The sequence below is a fragment of the Podarcis liolepis genome (genome assembly GCF_965112155.1).
Source record: "Podarcis liolepis genome assembly, chromosome: 11".
Taxonomy (NCBI): Eukaryota; Metazoa; Chordata; class Lepidosauria; order Squamata; family Lacertidae; genus Podarcis; species Podarcis liolepis.
The window spans coordinates 57,613,960-57,640,075 of NC_139565.1; the positions used below are offsets into that span (position 1 = coordinate 57,613,960).

Genomic DNA, 26,116 nt, shown 5'->3' on the forward strand with positions numbered 1-26,116 from the left:
TGCTAGGTTGGCAGGAGCTGGGACAGAGCAACGGGAGCTCACCCTGTCGCGGGGATTCGAACCGCCAACCTTCTGATCGGCAAGCCCAAGAGTGCTCTCTGGTTTAGACCACAGTGCCACTTGCATCCTTTACTTGCTACTTGCAGTAATCAAAGAATGAATGAACATGCATGAGTGAGTTGGGAAGTGCAGGACTCAGCAATGGGAACAAGGGTGCTTGCATTCCTTCAGAATAATGATTTACCACTTTCCCAGACTCAAGATTTGCCACTGCTCTTAGAGAAAGAGGCCTACACTACTCTCTCTAACTTTAACTTTTTTTTTTTAAGGAAAAAAACCCTGAAACCCAGATTTATCCATGACCACAAAAGAGGGCTGGTGGGTGCCTCCATTTGTATCCTCAGAGCTATTAAACTCCTCCGTGATGGGAACCAGATGGAAAATAAGACAAAAGAATTCACAACTCATGGTAGACTGATTTGAATTCCTTTAATTTCACACAATGAATAACATATGAATAGGATTAACTTTCCCCCCTTTTTCTGGTATTTTTTTTTTTTTAATAGTTAAGTGCTCTATACTGTGCTAACCTGATCTGGTAGCGAAAAGACTGGAGCGTCCTTTTAGAAAAAAATGTTTAAAAACCAACATCTAAAATCATGAAAGAGCATGACAATTTAGCATGCCAGATGTACCTAACCCTCAAATAACAGCAAGTCTGTATCCATTTTTTTTAAATGTACAAAAATGCTTCATGAATAAAAACCGTTACAAAAAGAACATTTCAAACAAATGTACAAGTTTTTTTGTCTTGCCTCTATATTCAATAAAATACAAATACATTTTTTTTGCTCTAAAATATGTTTACATACAATCAAAGTAGAACATGCAAATTACACGTTAAAAAAGGCTTTTAAAAACCACTTATGAGTATAAACTAAAAAGTAGCCAGCACGACTTATAGAACAATCTTGTGCCCCATTTGTTTTTGTAGGATTTTGTTTTTTAATTTTGAAATACAGTATATACATATTTAACACTTTGTGTGCATTTAGTATTACTATTTAAGAAACAACATTTAAAAAAAATAAACAAACCGTACAACGTGGGCTTGTACTGTTCACAACTCCCTCCCCACTGACAAAACTGGCACCACCTCTCCTTTCCTTCAATCTCCCCCATCCACTTGAAAGAGGAAAACAAGCTTCTAAACAATTTCTTGTTTTATTACTATGTAGGCAGGCTTCTTATGAAGAGATCTTCTGTAGATATCAATGCTGAAATGTGCTTGTTGGATTAACAACCCAGTCCTAAAGACTTGCTGCCTTAAAAGCTAAAACTGCTTGAATGGAGGAAAGCCAACAAATGTTCAAATAATGATGATGTTGTCTCAATATTAAGGATTTCATTGAAGCCCTGCTGGATCAGACCAAAGGCCCACCGAGTCCAGGATCCTGGCTAACCAAATACCAGCAGATACTTATATACAGGATCGAGGTGTAAATCAGTAATGGCGGCACCTCACTTTTCTAGGAATGGGATTTGTCTCAGTTGACAATATCACTCAATCTACATGTCCGAAACAGACCTCACTCTGGAGGGCATTCCCACTGGAAAACTGAAAAGAGAGCATGTGCTTACCAGAATGCAGACCTGTATAAAAAATACATGAGATTCTAACTTCCCCCAAAGTCATTTGAGGGGGGGGGGATCAGGGCGGGTGGGGGACAGATTGTGGCACATCTTTTATCACGGATAGTCCTCATGGACCAAGACAGAAGCATCATCAATGAACCATACTGTTCCTAAAGCAAGATTATACTTGACATCTGCCGTCACATTATTGACAGTGAAACTCCAGCGTTGCAATATTTTGATATGTCTACCCAACCACCTTTTTCAATGAGATCAATTTCTAGGGGCAAACTTTACCCTTCCTTTCAAATAGATCTTAAGTGAGGTCTTTGAAACTGCAGTGCAGAATCGGTTGCCACTGATGCACTGAAGGAACATCATGGCCCTGATCCCATGAGCGGGATCTGCACACACATGGAGATTTCCATGTGCACCTCCTGGTGCATATTCCCAATGCTTATCCATGCCCTTCTGAACTGGTTGGCATGTGTGTTTAGAGACAGAACTGCATCAAGACCAGAGACCTGTCTCTTGTCCCCCATCACATTTGAAAAAAAAACACAGCAACACTTGGGTCTGACAGATGTGTTTTGGGAATTTAAAACATCTCATCCACTATGGAAATGGAAGGGATGGGGCGATTGTTTGTTTTTATTGAAAAAAACACATTGTTCAAAGATTGTGTAGTGTTGTGCAGCCTTGAGCCCTAAAAATTAAATCCTGGGCAACCTACATGTAGTAGATTCCTTTATATTACTATTTCTGTCAGTGGCTTTTTAATTGTATGGACAGGCTATGCGACACACAAAACACTCATCTGTGTGGCCATCTAACAGCATCAGCTTGCTCTTGTATGAATGACACCTTTGAGCAATGAATATTACAGCAGCTTCTAATGGCATCTAGAGGGAACAGGGTTGGGTTGAGACTGTGGTGCAGTGTGTGCTAGATATTTGTCAAGCTAGATTATGTGGGCCTCAGCATCTCCTCACTTCATTTTTGTGTTCCGTTTTGCAAATTCTCATGGGAAAGCAATACCCTCAAGAGCTATCCCATGCAGGCTGCTGTGAAAGTTTGGGATACCGGCTAAAAGTCTATGGCTTCAGTGTGGCTCATTCATTGCATAGCAGGTGAATTTTGTTTTCAGAACATTTAAATGGGGGTGGGGAGGCAAGAGAGAAGGGAAATAAATGGGGAGGGTTTTGCAGCCCAGTTGTTAAATGCTGGCACTAGCTTGAAATGCAATATAAAGACAGTTTGCCAATGAGACTTGGTCCTAAGATGGACAAACATTTGTAGTCCAATTCTACTCATGTTCAACTGGGAACGAATCCTGTTGGATTCAGTGGTGTTTAGTTCCAGCAAGGATGCCCAGAATTGCAGCTCGAGGCTGCAACCCTAGCCACAATTTCCTGAAAGCAAGTTCCACTCAGCTCAATGCAACTTCTAAATAGACAGACACACACAGGATTGCACTATTAGTGGTCCTTTGTGCCTACATGCCTGCTTTAGCACTGCTGGGATGGGGAAGACCTGTAGTGCTTGGTCCAACATAGACAACCTTCCTAGTCAAAGAGTGGGACACAGTTACAGGAGGGCGTCAAATATTTTGCAAGGGCAAAGACGTGCCTCTCGCCCTCTGTACACCTGGCATGAAACAGTGACTGGTCCTGTGTCCCCATTTCTGTAGTTTCCTACCTGCACATGTACTGGTTATCATAATTGATCTATGAAGTGATTGTAGCGTTTTTATTGCAGGCATATACCAAATTCACCCAAAACATGTCATGATGCCTACTCACAGGCATATGTTTGCATGTGTGTCAAGGGTACCTCAGATAGAAAAGCAATGCTAACATGAACTGATTTGGCCTGAAAGGATCTCTGGTGGTTAGCAGATATACAACATCTCAAGTGCTCCTCAATATTAAATAGCTCAGGTGTCCCCCCTCCAATATTAGGGTTAATGCCTTGTAACATGTGTGGATTGAAAAGGAAGGCTCAAAGCTCTGTACCAGGGCATCTGCTCTGCATGCAAAAGGCATCGTCAGGTAGAACTGGGAGAGACTCTCTGCCTGACCAGCCTTTGCTGGTCAGTGGAAACAGTGCTGAGCTAGATGGACCAACAGTCTGACTTGTTAAGAAGTGGCTTCCTACAGTATATTCCTGATCAAACTTGAAGGGGGTTCAATGGGCTGGTGACAGTTATGCACAATTTGTGACCCAGCAAGTCAAACCACAGCTTTTGGTCATTGCTACCATGGTGGCCATGGACCGTAAAGAAGGCTGATCGCCGAAGAATTTATGCTTTTGAATTCTGGTGCTGGATGAAACTCTTGAGAGTCCCATGGACTGCATAAAGATCAAATCTATCCATTCTGAAGGAAATCAGCCCTGAGTGCTCACTGGAAGGACAGATCCTGAAGCTGAGGCTCCAATACTTTGGCCACCTCATGAGAAGAGAAGACTCCCTGGAAAAGACCCTGATGTTGGGAAAGATGGAGGGCACAAGGAGAAGGGGACGACAGAGGACGAGATGGTGGGACAGTGTTCTCAAAGCTACCAGCATGAGTTTGACCAAAGTATGGGAGGCAGTGGAAGACAGGAGTGCCTGGCGTGCTCTGGTCCATGGTGTCACGAAGAGTCGGACACGACTAAACGACTAAACAACAACACCATGGTGGCCTGTCTGGCAAGAGCTTGATAAAGCAACTGCTGCTGCTTTCTTCAGCGCTGTGTGGTAAGTACATGGCTGTTGGGCCACATTCGGATTGGTGAGTCAGAACTTGTGCGGGCTTGCCATAAAACAAGGCACACACGAATGGAGTGAGGGGCGCCATAACTGTCTGCCAAGATCTGGACATGAAAAGATGCGTTCTCCACATTTGGAGAACCAGATCCGCCCTTGTCTCCCCATTCTCGCATTACACAAAGCACACACTTGCTTCGGGGTGCCTGGCAGTGTAGGGAATTGCAATCGGCAAAGCACTATTCCCTTTGAGGATGGAAGGAAGGAAAAGAAGGAAGAACGAAAACACCTGTGGAATTTGGCAAAATGCCCACCGTCTCCCAGGCATTCTTGCATGGTCTTTGCCTAAGAGTTTTATACATCATGGCAGAATGGCAACTGGGTGGAGAAGGGATGGTCAAGCCAGTCCGAATGACAGAGAAGCTGCCATGACAATGAGGGTGCGCCAAGAACTCTGGCCAATATAAGTTTCAATAGTGGGAGTGGTCAATACGTGCAAATCAATAGTCAATTGTAACATAAACTAATCCATTCAAAAGTATGTATTCTGAGAAGGATTACAAACAAGGATTGAAACTAAAATCTTCATGTCAAATCTGACTATGGACTAACATGAACTTATCTCTATTCATAAACTCTTATCTCTAATACTGTAACAAATTATTGTGTATTACATATCCTTTTGAGTTTGAGTTTGTAATCTCTATTTGAGTCTGTAATCCTTGTCAGAATACATACTTTTCAATGGATTAGTTTTTGTTACAATTGACTATTGATTTGCGATTAGGGACCACTCCCACTATTGAAACTTATATTGGCCAGAGTTCTTGGTGTGCTTTTTTCTTGGTATATTTAATAACAAAAACTCCAATTTACTTAATGACAATGAGTGTGGACAGCTAGAAGCAGATAGGTACAAGGCCAGATCGGAAGTGGCGGGAGGAGAAACAGCTGTAAATTACTGGAGCAACATGGGGACAGACCCCTCTAGGGTGGCTTTGATACTTGAAAAGGGTCTTACAAATGAGAGGAAGCCTATTGGTGCAACCTGGCAGGCCTGACTCCTGAACACCCCACAATCATTCTTATTGAATATGTGTGGCGTGTTGCTCAATGGCTTAATCCTGTATGTTTCTGGTACCCAAATACTATTCAAAATGAGCACAGAGGAGGGTCCTGTGCAGGTGAAGCGCCTCATTCTTTTCAATGTTTGTGGCAGGCTCCATCGCATGTACATGTGTACATTTTTTCACAGTTACGGGGAGACCCAGATTTCGTAGAGGCTGATGCACCCGATGGAGGGTTTCATGGGAAGCTGTCTTGATGGCAATTTGCAAGTAAGTCATGGGAAAGATTCAAATAGGTTTTAGGGCCGGGGAAAGGGGTAAGGATTTTGTTTGTTTTTAATGTAAGTGTTCTGCTGATTATAATTTTGCCTCCTAGATATCAGTTACCAGACTCAAAAATTGGCTTGGGTCAAGTTCTCCATGTTTCTCCAGTATGAACTTCTGAGAGCAGAAATTGCACCTCGACTTAAGGTCTCTCTACCGCATGAGAAAGTAATGGAGGAGAGGAAAGGAATTTGTCAGGTATGGTTTTAAATATTTCAACAGCTTTCGTTTCTTTCTTTTCTTTTAAAAAGAAAGTACTATTACTGCAATGAAATAGCATTTTCAACATTTGTGTTTAGTCCGAACAGCTTTGCTTAAAGCAAAAAAATAACAAATAAGAGTTACTTGATTTGGTATGGAAACTTGCTTGAGATATAGATATGTATATCTAAGCTTAAAAAGTGGATAAAATTACACTTTGAATTTTAACCGGACAAATGAAACTGATGATTTAAAGAGACAATTTGTCACACACAGTTTGTGTCCATGCAAACTGATTTTCCTCCTTTCTTTTTTCTTTTTATAATTACATTATGTACAAAAGGAAAAAAAATACTTTTCAGTTTATTAAGGCAACCACAACAGGGGTTGAGGGAAGTGTTCAAAGTGGCATTAACTCAACAGCAGTGGCGACACCCTTTGAACAATAAGATTATTATAATTTTAGATAAGAACACTTATTCCTTTTTATTATTTTAATTTTAGTGACATATTTCTTTCTCTGGCTTCATTCTATGTGAATTATTATTATTTTAAAAACGACTTTTATTGTTTTCATTATGGGAAAACAAGTCAAGGCATCACGCTACACTGCTCGGATGAGATCTTGCAAAAAAGTTTGCTCCAAGTTCCCCTTGGGCAGCAAATTTTTCACAGGCTCGTATCCATCCCAGAGCCCTTGCCTCTTTAGAGTAACATTGCCCCTTCGTTCCTTCTGTTCTTTGCTAACATTTCCCAAGCCTTGCTCTACTGTCAAACTAAAGTAGCTTATTGGTGTCCCCTCGCTTCCATCACCAGTGAAAACCACCAAAGAGGTCAAGTGCGAAGACCATGTTAGTGACAAATTGGCTTTTTTCCTCCCCTTTATGAGATGCGCTCCGCTATTCGGTTACAATTTTGGATGGTGTCTGGAGATTCATCATGTTCCGCAGGGTAGGGGCTCCACTTCTCTCGCCTATATTACTTGCCACTTGCAAATTATTTTGTGCGGGGAGGGAGAAGGGAAACGATACGATTTAAGAGTTAGCGATTCAGTTGCCTGGAGCCTGGCAAGAGTTTCTAGAAAGAAAGGAAGGAAACCACACCCCAAAACCTCTATAAAACAAAATACAAATACCTTCAAAGCAGTTTAAAACCAAGAGCACAGTTGAGGAATTTACACTTTTTTTGTTGAAAAGTGAATGTAATTTCCACTCGGAGGGCTGCCAGCTTTGTTCCTTGACAGAGGGATGCCCTTGTGCCTTAAAAGGTGGCATGAAGAAATCTGATGGGTGCAATCCCCCCACGCCCCTTGGCGCAGCAGCAGTGACTGCAAAGGCTGCTGCTGCTGGTGAATTTCTCCCTGCGATTCATCTGCAAAAAGGGGGCAGAGGAGCTCCTACTAAAAGAGCTTGCTGACCGTCCTAGCAGCAGGGATATTGCCATTCCTCCATGCTTCCCTCTTTCCCTTCCAAGACACGAGAGCGACAAAGCTGGTTTTTGTTAACAGAAACTCTGCAAAAACCGGTGGACTCGCTAGGTTTGAACGTCTCCCACAGCGCACCCCATCCCCCACTATGAACCTAAGGGCTAATGCCAAAGTTTTGTCATTATTGTAATTATATTATTATTATTATTGGTCATTCCTATCTGAATTTTTTAAACGGCTGCTGCGCTACTGAAATACAGAGCAAGTCTGATGCTGCGAAAGATGCCAAACAGACCTGCCCATCTCAGCACCCTGGTCCTTTGGTCCCAGGGCGCTAAACCACCCAGCACTGTCTTTCAATTGGCCATGTCGGTTACTAGGGGAGGGCTTCGCTTTCACACCCTCTCGTTTTCCGGTGCCTTTTCACCTTCACTTCGTCCTCTGCCTCCGCGTGCTGCTGCGCTTTGCTTTTCCTCTTCCCGACTTTCGGCGTCCGGGAAGGAGGAGGCGGCGGCGGAGGAGGCGGCTGAGATGTCTCCCGGGCCATGTGTATTACAGCCTCAATGGTGGCTGCGATGGTATCGTGGCTGTTGGCTGTTTGTTCCAGTATCAAAGGGTTCAGCGCGAACCTCTGGCCTCGTTTGCAAGGCAGGTCGACGCATTTCTCCAAAACTGGCATTTGGTCTCTGAAGTCCTCGTCGAAGGAGAGGGGCTGCTTGCGTGGCCGCCCTCGCCTCTTCTTGACAAAGTTGTTCCCCGTCTTTGATTGTCTCTGCAGCCGCTTGGCTTTCAGGATCTTGTTGACGTGATCCAGGTTCTTCTTGGTGGAGAGGATCTTGTTGTAGTTGCACATCTTGCGCACCTCGCATTGGATCGCTTCGATCTCACAGCGCTTGAACCGTTTCTTGAGCGGCGAGCTGGCTGCAGGGGAGAGGAAACGATGGTGATTAAGATTGGAATCAATCGGAATTGCCACGCGGGGCTTGTGCAAAATAAGGGTTGCGGCATGATTAATGCCGGCTGGCGTAAAGATTTGCCCGGGCTGCAGATTATGAAAAATGGCCCAAAGATGGGAAGCCGCATACAGAACAGAATAACAGAAAATATTTCAGAATTATTTATTATAAAGACTGTCACGGAAGAACAGCAATTTATATAATGTGCCTGTAAGCTTGCCATTAATTTTACCTTAGTAAACTGCCTGAATTAATGAATTAAAATTAGTAACATTCCAGCAAGGAAACACAGTTTTCATTTCCTAATGTATCATTGGGCCCAATGTTCTTTCAAGGTATGAATTGTTGCAGCACTAATGGCTTCTTGCTTCCTTCCCTTCTTGGAAGAAAAAATGTTTTCAATACAGTCATACCTCGGGTTACAGATGCTTCAGGTTGTGTTTTTTTGGGTTGCGGACACACTGAAACCCGGAAGTACCGGAATGGGTTACTTCCGGGTTTCGACAGTCGCACATGCACAGAAGTGCTGAATCACGCTTTGTGCATGCGCAGAAACGCCGAATCGCAACCTGCGCATGCGCAGATGCGCTGTTGTGGTTTGTGAACACTGCGGTTTGTGAACATGCCTCCCGCACGGATCACATTCGCAACCCGAGCGTCCATTGTAGTTGTGATTTTTGAGTTTCCCTTCTTTCCACCCTCTGGAGATGATAGACAGATAGATATATAGATGATAGATAGATGATAGATGATAGATAGATAGATAGATAGATAGATAGATAGATAGAGATAGATAGATAGATAGATAGATAGATAGATAGATAGATGGATAATAGATAGATAGCATTTATTGTATGTGGCCCAGATTCAATGCTCTCTGCCTGCGAGCACAAGGGCTGAAGTCCTTAGCATATCTAATACTATCATCCAATGACAAGGTCAATACAGCTCAACTGTAATAGTACTGCTCTGTTCTGGGGGGTGGGTAGACTTGAACCAATGGATTCAAATTACAGGAAAGGAAGATTTCACCTAAACATTTAGAAGAACTTTCTGATGGCAAGAGCTGTTTGACAGTGGAACACACTACCTCATAAGGTGCTGGAGGTTTGTAAACAGCGGTTGGATGGCCAGAGATTCTTTAGCTGTGATTCAAGCATTGCAGGGTGTTGGACTAGATTGGAGTTTCCCAAACTTGGGCTACAACTCCCATCATCCCTAGCTAGCAAGAGCAGTCGTCAAGGATGATGGGAATTGTAGTCCAAAAGTAGCTGGAGACCAAAGTTTGGGAAACCCTGGACTAGATTAACTTTAGGGTCCCTTCCGACTTTACAGTTCTCTGATTCTGTGAAAAACAATTCTCTCTATATTAGATTCCCTCTAAATCAGCCTTTCTCAACCTGTGGGTCCCCAGATGTTGTTGGACTACAACTCCCATCATCCCTAGCTAGCAAGGCCAGAGCTCAGGGATGATGGGAGTTGTAGTCCAACAGCATCTGGGGACCCACAGGTTGAGAACCGCTGCTCTAAATTAACTTCAGTTCAGAAGTTCCCACAACCTTCAGTTACATTTTACTATTCAAGCACTCCTGGAAGTCTTCAGAAGGCAGACAGATTTTCTATGAAGGCTCATTTCCAGAATGACTATTATATTAATGGGTTGCAACCATGCTGACCATGTTAAAAATACAGTTGCTGTTGGAGTCTTCACAATAGAAAACTATGAACTATGTAGTGGAAGAAATATAAACACACCCCCACACTTCTGTCATTTGGAAGGTTTCATTTTAAAAACAACAACAAGCAACCCCAACACTGTTGTATTGAGTTTTTTTAAACATAATTGGATAATGTGCTACCATGTTATTTGGCCTCGGCAAAGGCCTTGTGCAAACAAGCCCAACATCTTGTCACAATACAAGAAGCAGGAGCAAATCCTAAAAGAAAAACAACCAGACATTTCCTCTCATATAAAAATATAAGAATGTGGGCGTTTAGTCTTTCAAAGACTGGTTTTCATATCTACACACCTATATTCTAAATTAAATAAACATTCAAAGATTCATTCTCAAGGCATCTCAGGTTCTTACATTCAAGAAGCTATTCCATCTCAATTCCTTTACCATATCACTGTTCATTCTTAATTTACCCGAAGAGGTGGGGCCAAATTAGACATCACATCATTCACCGAATTAAGCTATTGCATAGAAGTTTCTTTCCCTTTGCTGTCATTTGATGCTCTGGTGGCTTTGTCTGGTGGCCAGCTATGCCTCTATTTGGACAGGGACAACCCAACTACTGTTGTCTATGCTCTGGTAACCTCTGGGTTAGATTATACAATGCATTATAAGCAGGGATGCCTCTGAAGACGGTTTGGAGTACTTAAAGTACTTAATTTGTTCCGGAGGTCCGTTCTTAACCTGAAACTGTTCTTAACCTGAAGCACCACTTCAGCTAATGGGGCCTCCTGCTGCCACCAGAGCCCCATTTCTATTCTTATCCTGAAGCAAAGTTCTTAACCTGAAGCACTATTTCTGGCTTAGTGGAGTGTGTAACCTGAAGCATATGTAACCCAAGGGTAACACTGTACTTTGTCGTTTAATGAAACACAATCTCACTTTGTTCTAAGGGCAAGGTAACATGCGCTATGGGAAGGTACAAGTTCAGCAGAGCTGTGCAAGTCCTGAAGTGGTTGTGCAGATGCGTGAATCTTTGTGTGATGCACTGCAGGCTGCAGCAATATGTGTGGGGTGTCTGTGTGTGTGTGAAATGTGTCTGCATGAAAGGTTGCAGAAGAAGACTCTCTGTTCAATAGGTGGCCTCAAGCCGTCCATTTGGTTTGAATCACAGAGTATTTTTTATTTCCTCCCAAAGCATTCTCAATCAGTTACAGGATATCCTCAACACCATCTCCTATCTCATTAACGCAGCTGCAGTTCTCAATGAATGATCAACATCTGGGTGACAGACAGACCGACCAACCGTCTAATTGGACGCCAGCTACACTGCAAAGCACCCATTATCTGAATCCGAATGAAACATATGAGCAAACTTTCCGCTTCTTGGGTCTATGGAAGATCCACTGGCCATGTATTAGCTCTCCACACTGCAATTCTATACACACATACCTGGGAGCAGAATCACAAGAGTTAGAAGGGACTCTCAGGGCCATCTAGTCCAACCCCTTGCAATGCAAGAATCTAAGCGATAGCATCCATGAGAGATGGCCACCCAACCTCTGCTTAAAAACCTCTAAGAAAGGAGAGCTCACAACCTCCAGAGGGAGCCTGTTCCATTGTCGAACAGCTCTAACTGTCATGTTGAGTCAGAATCTCCTTTCTTGTAACTTGCAGCTGTTGGTTGAATCCTGACAAGACAGAAGTACTGTTTTTGGGACAGCTGTTTACCAGCTCCATCTGGTACGCAGGCTGAGACCCTATCTGCCTGCGGACTGTCTCATCAGATTGGTGCATGCTCTGGTTACCTCTCACTTGGACTACTGCAATGTGCTCTATGTGGGGCTACCTTTGAAGGTGACTCGGAAACTACAACTAATCCAGAATGCGCAGCTAGACTGGTGACTGGGAGCGGCCACCGAGACCACATAACACTGGTCTTGAAAGACCTACATTGGCCCCCAGTACGTTTCCAAGCACAATTCAAAGTGTTGGTGCTGACCTTTAAAGCCCTAAATGGCCTCGGTCCTGTATACCTGAAGGAGCGTCTCCACCCCCATTGTTCTGCGTGGACACGGAGGTCCAGTGCCGAGGGCCTTCTGGCGGTTCCCTTACTGCGAGAAGCCAAGTTACAGGGAACCAGGCAGAGGGCCTTCTCGGTAGTGGCACCCGCCCTGTGGAACGCTCTCCCACCAGATGTCAAAGAGAACAACAACTACCAGACTTTTAGAAGACATCTGAAGGCAGCCCTGTTTAGGGAAGCTTTTAATCTTTAATAGACTATTGTATTTTGATATTCTGTTGGAAGCTTCCCAGAGTGGCTGGGGAAACCCAGCCAGATGGGCGGGGTATAAATAATAAATTATTATTATTATTATTATTATTATTATTATTATTATTATTATTATTATTATTAAGAATATGACTAGTCGTGACTGCTGTGCTCTAATTCCAGTGTGCCTCTGAAGGCAACTTTCTGGGAATCCCAATTGGGGAGAGAGAGCCATGTCTTGTTTGCATCTTGTCAACATGGAGTCCTCCAGATGTTTACAAATGCTATAAATTTAATAAAACAGGAATAAATGAAACACCTGAGCTCATTTGAACATAATTACCTGCTTCTGAGGCGGCTGCCGTTGATGACGGTAAAAGAGATAATACTGGGGTTGAGGATATCACAACACTATCAAGAGATGCTGGTTTTCGTCGGGTCATCACAGAAGAAGCAGAACCCTCGTTTTTATTATGAAGCGAAGTCTGGTCTGCTTTTAGATGCGAACCAGCAATTCCTGGAGAGCAAAAACATAAGTAACGCTAATCAATTATTATGCAGGAGAAGAAGAAAAACACAACCTTGGTCTTATTAGAAATATACAATAAATGCCCTGCTGTGTTTCGCAGGAAATCCTGTACCCCAGTATTCCCTTCTTGTAAATGTGCTTCTAATAATACAGTTTTGATACTAGTGAGGATTATGATTTATTATTATTATTATTGGGTTTCAGTCATTTTGCTTCAGGACATAACATAAACATTGATTCCTGGCCAACACATTATTGCCTTGCAAGTCTATTTTTAAAACAATATGAGGAAAGATGATAATCATGTTGCTATTTAGGGTTGTTTCTCCATGTGCATCTGTACATGCTGGTATCTATCACACGATCACAAGGACAAGAACAGACAGGAATATCATTATGGTCCAACCAGTTATCCTACAGCACAACCCTCCAGACTTTGCTAGACCAATGCATACTTTCTCACTACATCAGGGCCACGAAGGTGATGGATTTGTTGAGTACAACACACTCAAATCTTCATCTGCTATCCTATTTGTGTCTCGCCTTGAGATTGCCCTATTCTATCCTTAGGACAATCCTGCGAAACAAGGCATATTGAGAGAATATGACTGGCCCAGAGTCACCCAGTGTGGCTGAACGGGGATTTGAATGGAGCCTCCATGGGCACACACCTTGTCTGAACTACAACACCCTCAAACTTTCACATTCCTGGACTTGGGGCAATGAAAAGTAGAATGATGAAGGGCGAAAGCTTTAAGAATTCAAAAGCAGGTTCCATGTTGATGGTTGGAGTTCAATGTGGATCCTGAATCTGAAAAGCTTTTTTATTATTACCACTACTGTCAGGGAACTGACATCGGAGCCAGAGGCGGAGGCGAGGCTCTCAAACGATGCTGGAGAAGGGCCCAGCAGGGGGAGAGGCGGCTCACCAGCTGGGGAAGGAAATCAGCGTAACACCAGGGATAAAGGGGGGCAGATGGGGGAATCGGCGAGGGGGCTCCAAGACTCCTCGCCGGAGACCAGCGGGGAGAGCACGGGTCCTCCGCTACCCACGCCCTCCCTGCGCAGAAGACTTCCGCGCAGGGAGAGTAGGAGGAGACTTGGAGTCAAACAACTTTTATGCTGGAAAAGGTTTAAGAAACGCCCACTGACGGATTCTGCCAGCAACTGAGGCAGCCACGAAGTGAAGGGCTGTCCAGACAGAAAAGGTTTAACAAGGCAAACTAGCCAGGAGTGGCACCAACTTGCGCACGAGTAACCCCTACAGTAATTACAACTACTAATGATGGGGAAGAAATTTGAGGGGTGTATTGTGGTGGGGTGTTTTTTTTTTGCATTTAATAAGAAGCTACCTAATTCACACTTCCTGAACCAAAACACAAACTGAACCATAGCTATCCTTCAAGATTCACACTTCTCTGAATTTTACAACGAGGCTCTCCACCCAAGCATTGTGTACAAAAATGCATTGCATTAGCAAAAGTTACATACAAAATTGCATCGTACTAGGCGAAATGGGTTGCAAAAACGTGTAGATCAGCTGAAGCTGTGTACAAAAATATGTTTATGAGGGGGAAATTCGTACTCAAACCATGATGGGCTTTCATGAGGAATTCTAAAAAAGGAGTTTTTTGTTTGTTTTGCATATTGCTGCAGATATGCGGGAAACTGAGATAAACCAAAATTGACAGATTACTCCATCCCTAATATCCCACACCACTACCCGTGTTGGAAGGAAAACCTGGGATTTCCTTATTGCAAATGTACAGATTCTAACAAGGTGGAGCTTGGTTTTGCACTGTGAAAGCCTGAGGTGATTCGAGATGAGCAGCTCCCCTGCACATATTTCAGATAACAAAGCAGAATGCACAAACCACATGAGATGGTGTCAGACACAGTAGAAATGTGCAGCAAATTAGCAGTCATGCCAATATTTCGAAGAAACAATTTTAGTGTGTGTGTGTGTGTGTGAGAGAGAGAGAGAGAGAGAGAGAGAGAGAGAGCTTGTATATTTAGAATACAATGCTAACCACCTCCTGGATTTAACATCTGTTGATAATTAAGCTGAAGATCCTGTATAAAAAGCTCTATGAAAACTAGCAGCTGTAACCTCTTGACCTCCATTGCTAAAAAACAAAACAAAAACCCAACCCAACCCCCAGTTCCCCCCGCCCCTAACCCACGTCTCTGTGAAACTGTGCTTCACCCTATCAAGAGGCAGTCATCCATTTTTCAAAGGTAATCCCTCACAAACCACTTATCCTCTCAAAATCTCTACCTGCACACAGTGTTTGCATTAGGGACCCCGTGATTTATGGATCCCTTCTCCTTGGATGTAGGGGCCTACTTCCTGTTGCCGTGGTTACTTGGCTCTTGGTTCAAGGTTAAACTACTCCCAGCTCAAAATCAGTGGCAGGCCCAAGCATCTAACAGCCGGATTTTATTGACTACCCTAGGCTGCTTCAAAGGTCAAAGACCAAAGTGCTTCCCACTCCCTTCAGGGGGAGTCAATACTTTCAATATTTTTATTCGGTCTCCTCCAAAGATGCTCGTGGGCCTGCGTACACGCTTGGTTGCCACCTAGCTGGACCTCGCAAGGTCACACAAATCATTGAGGAACAGCGTTCTCCTGGGGAGCCGTTACCAATCTGACAGATGACTTCAAAAGAACGTATTGCCCACCCTTCGGCTCGACATTAGTTCTCCACAGGACCACTGGCTTTGCATCTCGAGAGTTCACTCTTGTTTCTAATTCACCACAGCCCTGTTTGGAAATGCAAACCCACGCCTTCTCGAATGCTCGGTCCAGATGGCGGCACGTTTAAGAACTTATAAAAGCACCAAATAGATTGAAATAAAGAAACAAAGCTTTGCAAACATGAGCAAGCTATCAAGGGGGCGTTGAGGGATACCATGTGTCCTATTTTACAGAGGGTGGTCCTCTCTTGGAAGAGTCCAAGTTTGGTTCAAAGATAAAACAGCAATCTGAAGGGAGAGCTGGAGAAGCCTTTAAGATGCTCATCAAAACTTGGCAGCACCTGGAGAGCAGACTGAGCAGGCGCACGGATCTTGTCCCCCCCCCCATGGCAAGATGTATTGTATTTCTATTTAGACTATTTAGACACTATTTAGACACTTTCTACTGTAGACTGGTAGAAGGAGATCATCAAATGTTGATTAACATTGTTCTTAAACAATTCTCTGAAAGTTCTTGAGTATCTTTTGGGTTTTTCGTGGGAAACAGCCATAGAAAACTGTTTGCCAGTCGGGCCCAATATAGTCTACTCTTACTGCTAGTAGATTTCCAGACTGTTTCCCATCAACAGCTATTAGCTGGAAATGTCCAGGATTGAACCTGCAACCTTCTGCACCCAAAGCACTGAGCCACGAACCCTTTAACTTCAGGCTAACCTCTAGTGGCTAGGGAGAATGTTAAGTGCCCAGAGAAAAAGAGACAAATGCCAAAAGAAGACCATACATTAAATAGGGACATCCGCAGTTCGAAAGCACGTCAAAGTGCAAGTAGATAAATAGGTTGTTGTACAAGTGACAATAAAGTATTTCAATTCAATTTCAATAACTGTAAGGCAGGGGTCCAATTGAACCACTTGTGATTCTCTACTGAGGTGGACGCTTGCAAGATCATGGTATGGTAAGAGGAAACATCAGCCCAACACTTTGCTGACGCTAAGCAGGTCCAGGTCTGGTCAGTGCTTGGATGGGGAGCACATGTCTGCTTCCTTGATGGAAGTAAGGTGGGGTATAATTGCAAGAAAATAGAAAAATAAATAAAAGTAGGGCAAAAAGCTCAGGCTCACATCATAAAGACTAGCTATTCCATACCTGTTCGGAGACCCTGAATATGCACTCTTTTCACTGCAAATTTAAAACACATTGATGGACCACAGGGGGTCTGGCAAAAAGGAAAGAAAGAAAAAGAAAGAAGGCCTTTGAAGACTGACTTCAGCCCACCCCTGTTGCAGTGAAACCTTGTGCAAGAGGTGGCCAAGTTAACTGAAAGTAATATCCGGGCCAAAAGACAGGCTGTCGACAAGTTCTGAACAAGTGAACTCAGGGCAAAGACAGACATGGCATGTAAAGTGCAGTGGTAGTAGTTTTCTGCCCGGAGAACAGATATTCCGGAAAGCGGAGATCGCGAGTGAAAACTGCTGCCTGCAACACACCGTAGAATGCGCATGCCCGTCTTTGCCTGCAGAGAGTGAGAGTCAGGCTGGGTGAGAGAACCCCAAGAGAGAGCGTCAGAAGTCCAAATTGTCAGTTGGATAAAGGCCAGCTGGAAACCAGAGGAGGCTGTGCTTGGCAGCTGTGGGTTGCAAATGGGTTGTGGGCAACAGAAAGGGTGAATTCAGGTTACCGTATTTTTCGCTCCATAAGATGCACTTTTTTCCTCCTAAAAAGTAAGGGGGAAAGTGAGTGCGTCTTATGGAGCGAATGGCGCTGCACAGAGAAGGAGAGCTGCACAGCCCCGCGCCCCTTCAGCGAAGCGGGAGGAGGAACGGAGCCCCTTCCGTTCCGCCTCCCCCTTCGCTGAAGGGGCGCTGCACAGCTCTCCCTCTTCACAGCGATGCACCTGTCCTGCGAAGCCGGAGGAGGAACAGAAGGGGCGCCTTCTGTTCCCCCTCTCGCTTGGCTGAAAGGGGCATTGCACAGTTCTCCCTCTCTGCACAGTGCATTCTTCCCAGCTGAGTCTCCCCCTAGTGCTGGGACCTTCTCCTGCAGAATCGGAGACCCTCTCCTTCTCCCGTGCCTCTGATGTCAGTTCCCTGACAGCATGCATACACTAAGCAGGGGGCTTCACTCTGACTGTGTCAAGTAGGACAAATGTGGTTCTCCCCCATCTGTGAATTTGGTGACTGCACAGGGAGATACCTATAACTGGCAGGAAAGTCAATCAATGGTTTGAATCAACTGTTTGTGCATGTGTGTGTACAGAGGGGAAATTTTAAAGGCCCCTAGAAGCTGTTGGATTACAGAGCCTATCGACTCGGGTGATTTACACATTTTTATGCTTCCGTTAGGATATGTGGTTAGGTAATAATGCCAAGGGCTTTGGATTTAGGAACATCTATCACATCTAAGTCGTTTGTGGCCTGACTTCTCAGCCCCCGCACCCAACCCCAAAATAAATAAAACTAACTCCTGTTTGGGAAAATATCCAGCAGCGTTTATTGTTGAAATCTGCACAGGAAAGGTTGGTGGACGACTATCTAGGGAAAGTCCAAAAAAAAGAAACTTACCATATGGGCCCGAATAATAGCTGCACTCCCCCCCCCCCCGAATTCCAAAAGTGAAAAGTTAAAGTGCGGCTTATATTCATGGCCTCCCCCAACTGCCAGAAAGAAGGGGGAAGGGGAGAAGGCTGCCGGTAAAGCGGTGTGGCTCCCCCCCCCCGGAAGCAGCCTGGGAGCGCAAGGGAATGGTAAGCGTAGGATTTTCTTCTACATTTGCCATTTGCAGGTGTGAGTGCGAAATTTTAAGGGAGTGGCTTATATTCGGGTATTGTCTTTTCTTTCTCCCCCCCCCCCAACTTTAACGGCACGGCTTATTTGCGGGTGAGGCTTATATTTGGGGCAATACGGTAATTCAACAGCTGATGAACTGCTATAGGGTACGACCTGAAGAAAATGCACTAAAACCCACAACAGCTTTGTGACATCAGCGGGATGTGGATCAAACTCTCTCTCTCTCTCTCTCTCTCTCTCTCTCTCTCTCTCTCTGTGTGTGTGTGATTATATGTGATATATATGTGTGTGATTTCAATACAGTGGTACCTCAGGTTAGATATGCTTCAGGTTACAGACTCCGCTAACCCAGAAATAGTACCTTGGGTTAAGAACTTTGCTTCAGGATGAGAACAGAAATTGTGCGGTGGTGGCGCAGTGGCAGCGGGAGGCCTCATTAACTAAAGTGGTGCTTTGGGTTAAGAACAGTTTCAGGTTAAGAACGGACCTCCAGAACAAATTAAGTTCTTAACCCGAGGTACCACTGTATTTGGTTTGACTCTGACCATCATTCGCTTATATTATTCCAAAGCCATTTCCGAGCTTGGGAGGAGAGGGGGTTGCAGGTTACCCCCTCCCACACACGCGGGGGCTGGCCTTTTGCTCCCGCAAGATCCAGGGAATCCAATTGGCGGGCTGGGGAGGCGTGGCCTAGCCTACTTAAGGCCAGGCACGCCCGGGGACCACCCTCTTTCCCCTTGCCAGCTGAGCGTTTTTCCCATCCCATCCACCCTTAGGTTAGCTAGCTATGACCTTGCTATGGACTCCGGTTGGTCGCCGCAAGGGGCCTGGTAGGAATTTTTCCAATTTGGCACTCTTCGAGCCTTTTGGTTTTTTCACCTACCTCGTAGCAATCGTCACAACTTCCTCAGTATTGGCAGTTAGGCATTGGCAGGGGTTTATTGTTAGGCAAATGAATGGGGGGGGGAAGGAAGCGCCATCACCTTCCCCCAAGGAAAGGGTAGTCCGGTAGAGGACTCCGGGGGGCGTTGCCTTGTCCGAAACCTAGGGAGGTAAGGGCCTCCGGCACGCCCCCGAGCGGTGACACCCGTGGGATCCTAGTTGGCGTACTTCAACAGGACTCCCACGGCTTGTGGATAACCCTTCCCGGTCTCCATGCCGGGTAGTCGATAGGAGCCAATGCCTAAGGCCAATACCTTTCAATTCTGTAATCAATAAAGTTGTGGCCTTTTTATGCCCATTAACCTTAAATAACGTGTCCAGTGTCTTTATTTCACATGGGGGAGGGGACTTGCCACACAATCTCCTCCTTTCTGGTCTTCCACTTCTCAACTTGGTTCCCTCATGTCTATTCAGCACTGTGTTCCCAAAATGATTCACCTCTCTTGTGACTCTGATAATGCAACATCCCTCTCTACTACAGCTTCCTGACTGCTTCTTGGCTCAGGCCAAGCTCTTTGTCCTTTCCTTCAAATCCCTCTGTGGCCTTTTGCCCCATAAATGATTTGCTCTCATGCCCCTATGTGCACCTGCCTATGTTCTCCAAGCTCCTCCATCATCCATCATTTGATGGTCTCCAGCTCCACCCAGAGACCCCACCCTTCCTCTCTTTCACTTTGGATTGTCTCTAGGAACCCCTGCAAGATGCCACCTAGCCCTTCAGCTCCCTTCATAAAATCCACAAAACTTCGAGGGGCGATGATTTGTTCTGTTTCGATGGTGTTATGTATTGACATTTATGTTTTACACATGGTGCCATAAATCACTAGGAGACCTTTGGACAACAAATGGCACAACAACAACAACAACAACAACAACAGGTCTTTGGCACACACACACCAGTTCCCATGTCCTACTGAAAGAGTGAGGAACCTGCAGCACATCAACCAAATTAGGATTCTCAAGGCAGCCATTTTGCCCCATGTTCAGTTGAAACCTTCCCTCACGAGGAAGTGGTTCTACCCCCTTGATCACTTTGCTTGTCCTTTTACTGAACCTTTTCCAGCTCTTCAATATCCCTTTTCAGGCGAGGTGACCAGAACTGTACACAAGTCCTCCAAGTGTGATCACACCATCACGAAATTAAAAAAATGCTTGCTTCTTGGGAGAAAAGCAATGACAAACCTAGACAGCATCTTAAAAAGCAGAGACATCACCTTGCCAACAAAGGCCCGTAAAATTAAAGCTATGTTTTTTCCAGTAGTGATGCATAGAAGTGAGAGCTGGACCACAATGAAGGCTGATCACCAAAGAATTGATGCTTTTGAATTATGGTGCTGGAGGAGACTCTTGAGAGTCCCATGGACTACAAGAAGATCAAACCTACCCATTCTGAAGGAAATCAGCCCTGAGTGCTCACTGGAAGGACAGACCCTGAAGCTGAGGCTCCAAGACTTTGACCACCTCATGAGAAGACTCCCTGGAAAAGACCTTGATATTGGGAAAGATGGAGGGCCCAAGGAGAAGGGGACGACAGAGGACGAGATGGTTGGACAGTGTTCTCGAAGAGACCAACATGAGTTTGACCAAGTTGCAGGAGGCAGTGGAAGACAGGAGTGCCTGGCATGCTCTGGTCCATGAGGTCACAAAGAGTTGGACACGACTAAACCACTTAACGAGAGGGATGTGGGTGGTGCTGTGGGTTAAACCACAGAGCCTAGGGCTTGCCGATCAGAAGGTCGGCAGTTTGCAGTTTAAATCCCTGCGACAGGGTGAGCTCCCGTTACTCGGTCCCAGCTCCTGCCAACCTAGCAGTTTGAAAGCCCGTCAAAGAGCAAGTAGATAAATAGGTACCGCTTCGGTGGGGAGGTAAATGGTGTTTCAATGCTCTGCTCTGGTTCGCCAGAAGCAGCTTAGTCATGCTGGCCACATGACCCGGAAGCGGTATGCCGGCTCCCTCGGCCAATAAAGCGAGATGAGAGCCTCAATCCCAGAGCCGTCTGCGACTGGAACTAATGGTCAGGCGTCCCTTTACCCTTTACCTTTAAACGACTAAACAACAAATTACGTTACCAACAGTTTTATTTTGAGCTCCTTTCCTAACAATCACTGGAATGGTATTCACCTTTTTCACAGCTTCTGCACACTGGGACAACATCTTCAACAAGCTATCGGCTATGACCCCAAGATCTCAAGCATAACGAAGGGCCTTTTTGCTTTCCTATTTCCCATGATCTACCTAGGGCAGTGGGGGACAGCGCTGACAATGTAAAGTCCAGTGGTACCTTGGTTTGCAAACTGAATCCGTTCTGGAAGTCCGTTCCAAAACCAAAGTGCTCCAAAACCAAGGCACGTTTTCCCATAGAAAGTAATGCAAAATGGATTAATCCGTTCCAGACTTTTAAAAACAACCCCTAAAACAGCAATTCAAAATGAATTTTACTATCTAATTAGACCATTGATCCATAAATGAAAGCAATAAACCATGTACTGCAGAGGCACAATCAATCAATCAATCAACCAATCAATCAATCAATCAGTAGCTGAACTGGGTTCCACATACAGTCACAAAAACAAAACAAACAAAAAAAAAGAGCTGCAAAAACAAAAACGCAAAATAAATTGCAAAAACAGCCACACCTCAGCGTAACATTCAAAACAGAAGTGTGGAACTCAAAATGGAAATGTAACACTCAAAACAGACCACGTTCGGCTTCTGAAAAAGTTCAGAAACACTTACTGGGTTTGCAGTGTTTGGGTTCCAAGTTGTTTGAGTACCAAGGCGTTTGAGAACCAAGGTACCACTGTATCAGAATGAACTGAACATTCAGCACGGAAGTCTAACAGTACTACTCCATGAATGTTTACTTGGGAAACAAGCTTCATATTATTAGGTTTACTTCCAGCTGCATAGGATTGTGGCCTGTAAAAGAAGTCATAGACTGGCATATAAGGCTTTCCAGAGCAGAAGATTTTCGCTGGAGATAAGCCCTCCAGGGCTTTGCTTCCTCCAAACTCTACAGGTCTGCTAATTTTATAAACTGATGCATACAGCTCACCTCCAATGCAAAACTCCTTTGCGGTCTTTTGCTTTTTAATTTAGTTAGGTGTGGCATTTGCAACATAATGCACCCTGAAACATTGGCTGGGTCAGATTATTTGCATTTTTATTACTATCTTGAATAAAGATTCAGAAGAAATATGATATCCAAGAAATCTCTCTCTCCCTCTCTTAAAAAAGAAAGGTATAAGAAAATGGAAGATCTTAAGTGGATCTTTGAGAGCAATGCCTGGCTTCATAGCCCGAATGAGAGAATGGAATTACTGTATGATAAATGCAGCAAAGAGAAGTAATTGCTCTTTCTTAAAGAAATGCTCGCTCTGCCCCGTATGACATGCACTGCCACTTTCAGAAAAAGCCAAACTTTGAAAATACAGAGAGCACATTCCTTTTGATCTTAAGGCAGGCATAGTAACAGTTTCTATTCACTGGTACACATCTTCGTAGGAGCTAATAGGAGCAGCGACCTCTCTGAAACCTCTTTCCTTATTCCCCAATAAATATACAGTGGTACCTCAGGTTACATACGCTTCAGGTTACAGACTCCGCTAACCCAGAAATAGTGCTTCAGGTTAAGAACTTTGCTTCAGGATGAGAACAGAAATTGCATGGCAGCAGTGGGTGGCCCGATTAGCTAAAGTGGTGCTTCAGGTTAAGAACAGTTTCAGGTTAAGTGCAGACCTCCGGAACGAATTAAGTACTTAACCTGAGGTACCACTGTACTGTATTTTTCCATGTATATGAGGATTTGATTTGATTTTTGCTATTTTTTTTAAGTAAAAAATTGGAGGTCATCTTAAACATGGATGGCGAACGCTCTGGCTCTTAAAATATGGCAACCCTAACTTTGCACGACCTCCCCGCAAAAAGCTCAGAGTTGTTCTCTTTGATGTTTATTTATTTCTTAATTTTGGGTTCGAAAAAATAGGGGTTGTCTTATACATGGGGCGGGCGTCTTATACACAGAAAAATACGGTGATGTTGGGTTTTTGTTTTTTAAAAAAAGAATAATGTAGAGACAGGGCAATGGGTCCACTGACAGTTGTTTGACAGGTGAAAAGGATAATGGCATGGTATGCAAATTATGTTAATCACATGACAATTAGTAGTGGCTCACACACTCATATTGTCTCCTTTGTGGATGAAAACATCCGTTATCCCTGCTCTAAATTCTGCAGAGAGAGAAAGAGGAGGAGAAGGGGTGTGTGTGTGTGTGTGTGTGTGTGTGTGTGTGTGTGTCTGTGCTGGAGCCATCATTACCTAGATCTCCCGATCTTTATATCTGCTAGCACACCCAGAAGAGCTAATGCCACAATGATAGCTTTGGGAAGCCTCTTAGGAATCGGATGAAGGGAAGTGATAGTGATGAACTCCCGAGCTAATAAACACCAAGCGGTTATTCCTGCAGGATGATCAATTCCTGGATGTCCTGAGGCTCGTCTGATAGAGTCGATTCGCTCGCCTCACTAATAAAGCTGAGGCCCAATATCAGATTAGAACGGCGGCAAGCTTCTTAAAGGAGCAGCGTAGAAGCCGGTGTGCCGGAACGCAAATGCTCAAAGACACAATGCACAAATCTGCCTCCTCCTCCTCTTCCTGCCGCGCAAGGAAGCTTCAAATTGTTCCTTTCCTCTGCTGCGATCAGACAGACCCGTTTTGCAATTTTTCAGATTATTATTATTATTATTATTTCTGTTGATGCAGCAATTCGGGAACAATTAATTTGTCATCTTGTTAGTGGAAATTTAAGGCAACGATCTAAGAGAACTCTTCTGCGCTATGATAAACTTTCATCCCTTCAGGGCACTTCTCTTTCCCTCGGACTCGTTTCACATCTCATCCATTATGCAAATGAGATGTGGAAACAGTCGTGTTCCTCCTCCGAGCCTCTACGCTGATGGATTATGCAGAGTCAGCTCCGCTCAAACTAATGAGGTTAAATACGTCTTGCCATCCCTTTCTACTTTGTTCGGCCTCTCGGTTGACTTCCAAGGAAATCCAATACGTAGCTCTCCTGTTTAAGATTTTCGAGAGAAACTCTTGATAGAAATATTTTTAAAATGCCTAAAAATAAGAGGGCCATTTCCGTGGTGGTTCAGCAACACACTCCAGCATTTAGCGAGTAGACACCAAGCCCTAAGAACTAGCAATCCTAGCAAGCTCACAAAAGCAGGATTCAGATGACCCCTATGAATTGTAAGAATGTAGTCTATGGGACGTGGGTGGCGCTGTGGTCTAAACCACTAAGCCTCTTGGGCTTGCTGATGGGAAGGTTGGTGGTTCGAATCCCCGTGACGGGGTGAGCTCCTGTTGCTCGGTCCCAGCTCCTGCCAACCTATCAGTTCAAAAGCACATCAGTGCAAGTAGATAAATAGGTACCATTGTGGCGGGAAGGTAAATGGCATTTTCGTGCACTCTGGTTTCCATCATGGTGTCCCGTTGTGCCAGAAGTGGCTTAGTCCTGCTGGCCACATGACCTGCAAAGCTGTCTGTGGACAAACGCTGGCTCCCTCGGCCTGAAAGTGAGATGAGCACCGCAACCCCATAGTCGCCTCTGACTGGACTTAACTGTCCTGGGGTCCTTTACCTTTACCTAGTCTATATTGTCATTGTCGAAACAAAATAAAATAAATGAAATGAAATGAAAAAATAACAAAAATCCTTCCAGTAGGACCTTAGAGACCAGCTAAGTTAGTTATTGGTATGAGCTTTCGTGTGCATGCACACTTCTTGTCGTTGTTGCTGTTATGGTTAATTAAGTACCTCTTGGGGGGGTACACATCATGCTCATTCTGGGGTAGTTTGTCCACCTCTGGTTCTCACCCTGCACTCAGCTCTCACCTGTGGCTCCTAGAAGCTCTCAGCATGAACAGCAATCACAATCCAGGACTGGGTTTGACTGGTTGGCCAAACTAGGTTAGCGTAGCCGATGGGTCTTAAACCCTCAGTGAGTTAGGGACTTCCCCTGCATACAAAGACAGCCTCCGGCAGATTGAACAGACGAGACCAATAGTTGGTCCCAAAGTTAAGAAGGCAGTTTCTTCTCATGCTGTAGAGGGAAGTGAGGGGCAGATGGGGCTTGTGAACATGGGAAGGTAGTCCAACTAGGAGAAGGAAAACTTTGATCCTAAACCTCCGCTGCCTTGTGGGATTTCAGGAGAAGAAACGGATAACAAATCTGGAGTAGAGTCCCTAAGACAGTTGGATGGGGCCCTGTACACCTCCTTCTGGCAACTCCTGCAGCCAAACATCTTGCTCTCACATGTCATTGCATTTTGCACAGTAGAGAAGTAAAGCACTGTTAAGTGGGCATCCCTACCTGATCGTAAAGTTTGGTCAGTTTTATGGGAGAGCAGGCAGTCCATCCAAGTATCTAGGACATAAGCTGCGTAGGTAGGGATAGACAGATCAGCCCAGACTCATCCCATGTCATTTTCACCGACACTCAGTTATTGGTCTGTCCCACCCCAGTTTTGTGTGGATTTCTTAAGAGAACACCCGAAAAGTTGCATTTAAGATGTCTGGATTATTATGCTCATTATTTTACGCCTTTCCCCCGGTTGCGTATCTTTCAGTGCAGTGCTTCTCAATGCACTTTTCTATAAAGGATGCATTAAAACATGTGTTTTCAACTGCATGCCCATCAGGTCTACACTATTCAATAAACATACAAGACGTAACCGGCTGTTACTCGAATCAATATTGTGCTTGTCCTTATAACTCTACTCTGTAAAAGTTGCTGCTTACAGCAGCTACTACTATGTTATAAGATCCACTGTCCTGGGATATCATATATGG

The 26,116-nt window shown here is 44.5% G+C and overlaps 1 protein-coding gene and 1 long non-coding RNA gene across 5 annotated transcripts in view; one reads left to right on the forward strand and one right to left on the reverse strand.

Annotated features, from left to right (window-relative positions):
* LOC310689129 overlaps positions 1–4,658 on the forward strand; it is a 122,321-nt gene extending 117,663 nt beyond the window's left edge. Inside the window, exon 2 of the long non-coding RNA XR_014517349.1 lies at positions 4,208–4,658. This is a non-coding gene — a long non-coding RNA (uncharacterized lncRNA). The remainder of the gene's footprint in view (positions 1–4,207) is intronic.
* The window catches only part of SETBP1 (SET binding protein 1), a 257,268-nt gene continuing 231,622 nt past the window's right edge, over positions 471–26,116 (reverse strand). For 2 of the 4 annotated variants that reach the window (XR_014517224.1, XR_014517225.1), the window contains 3 exons: positions 12,650–12,823; positions 7,406–8,323; positions 471–7,336 (listed from right to left, as the gene is read on the reverse strand). Coding sequence is in view for 2 of the 4 variants with exons in the window: in XM_083465686.1 (XP_083321812.1) it covers positions 7,779–8,323; positions 12,650–12,823 (719 nt within the window). In the remaining 2 variants the exon portion in view is untranslated. Of the gene's footprint in view, positions 8,324–12,649; positions 12,824–26,116 lie in introns of all 4 variants that reach the window. The other 2 variants (XM_083465686.1, XM_083465687.1) reach the window with 1 other exon arrangement.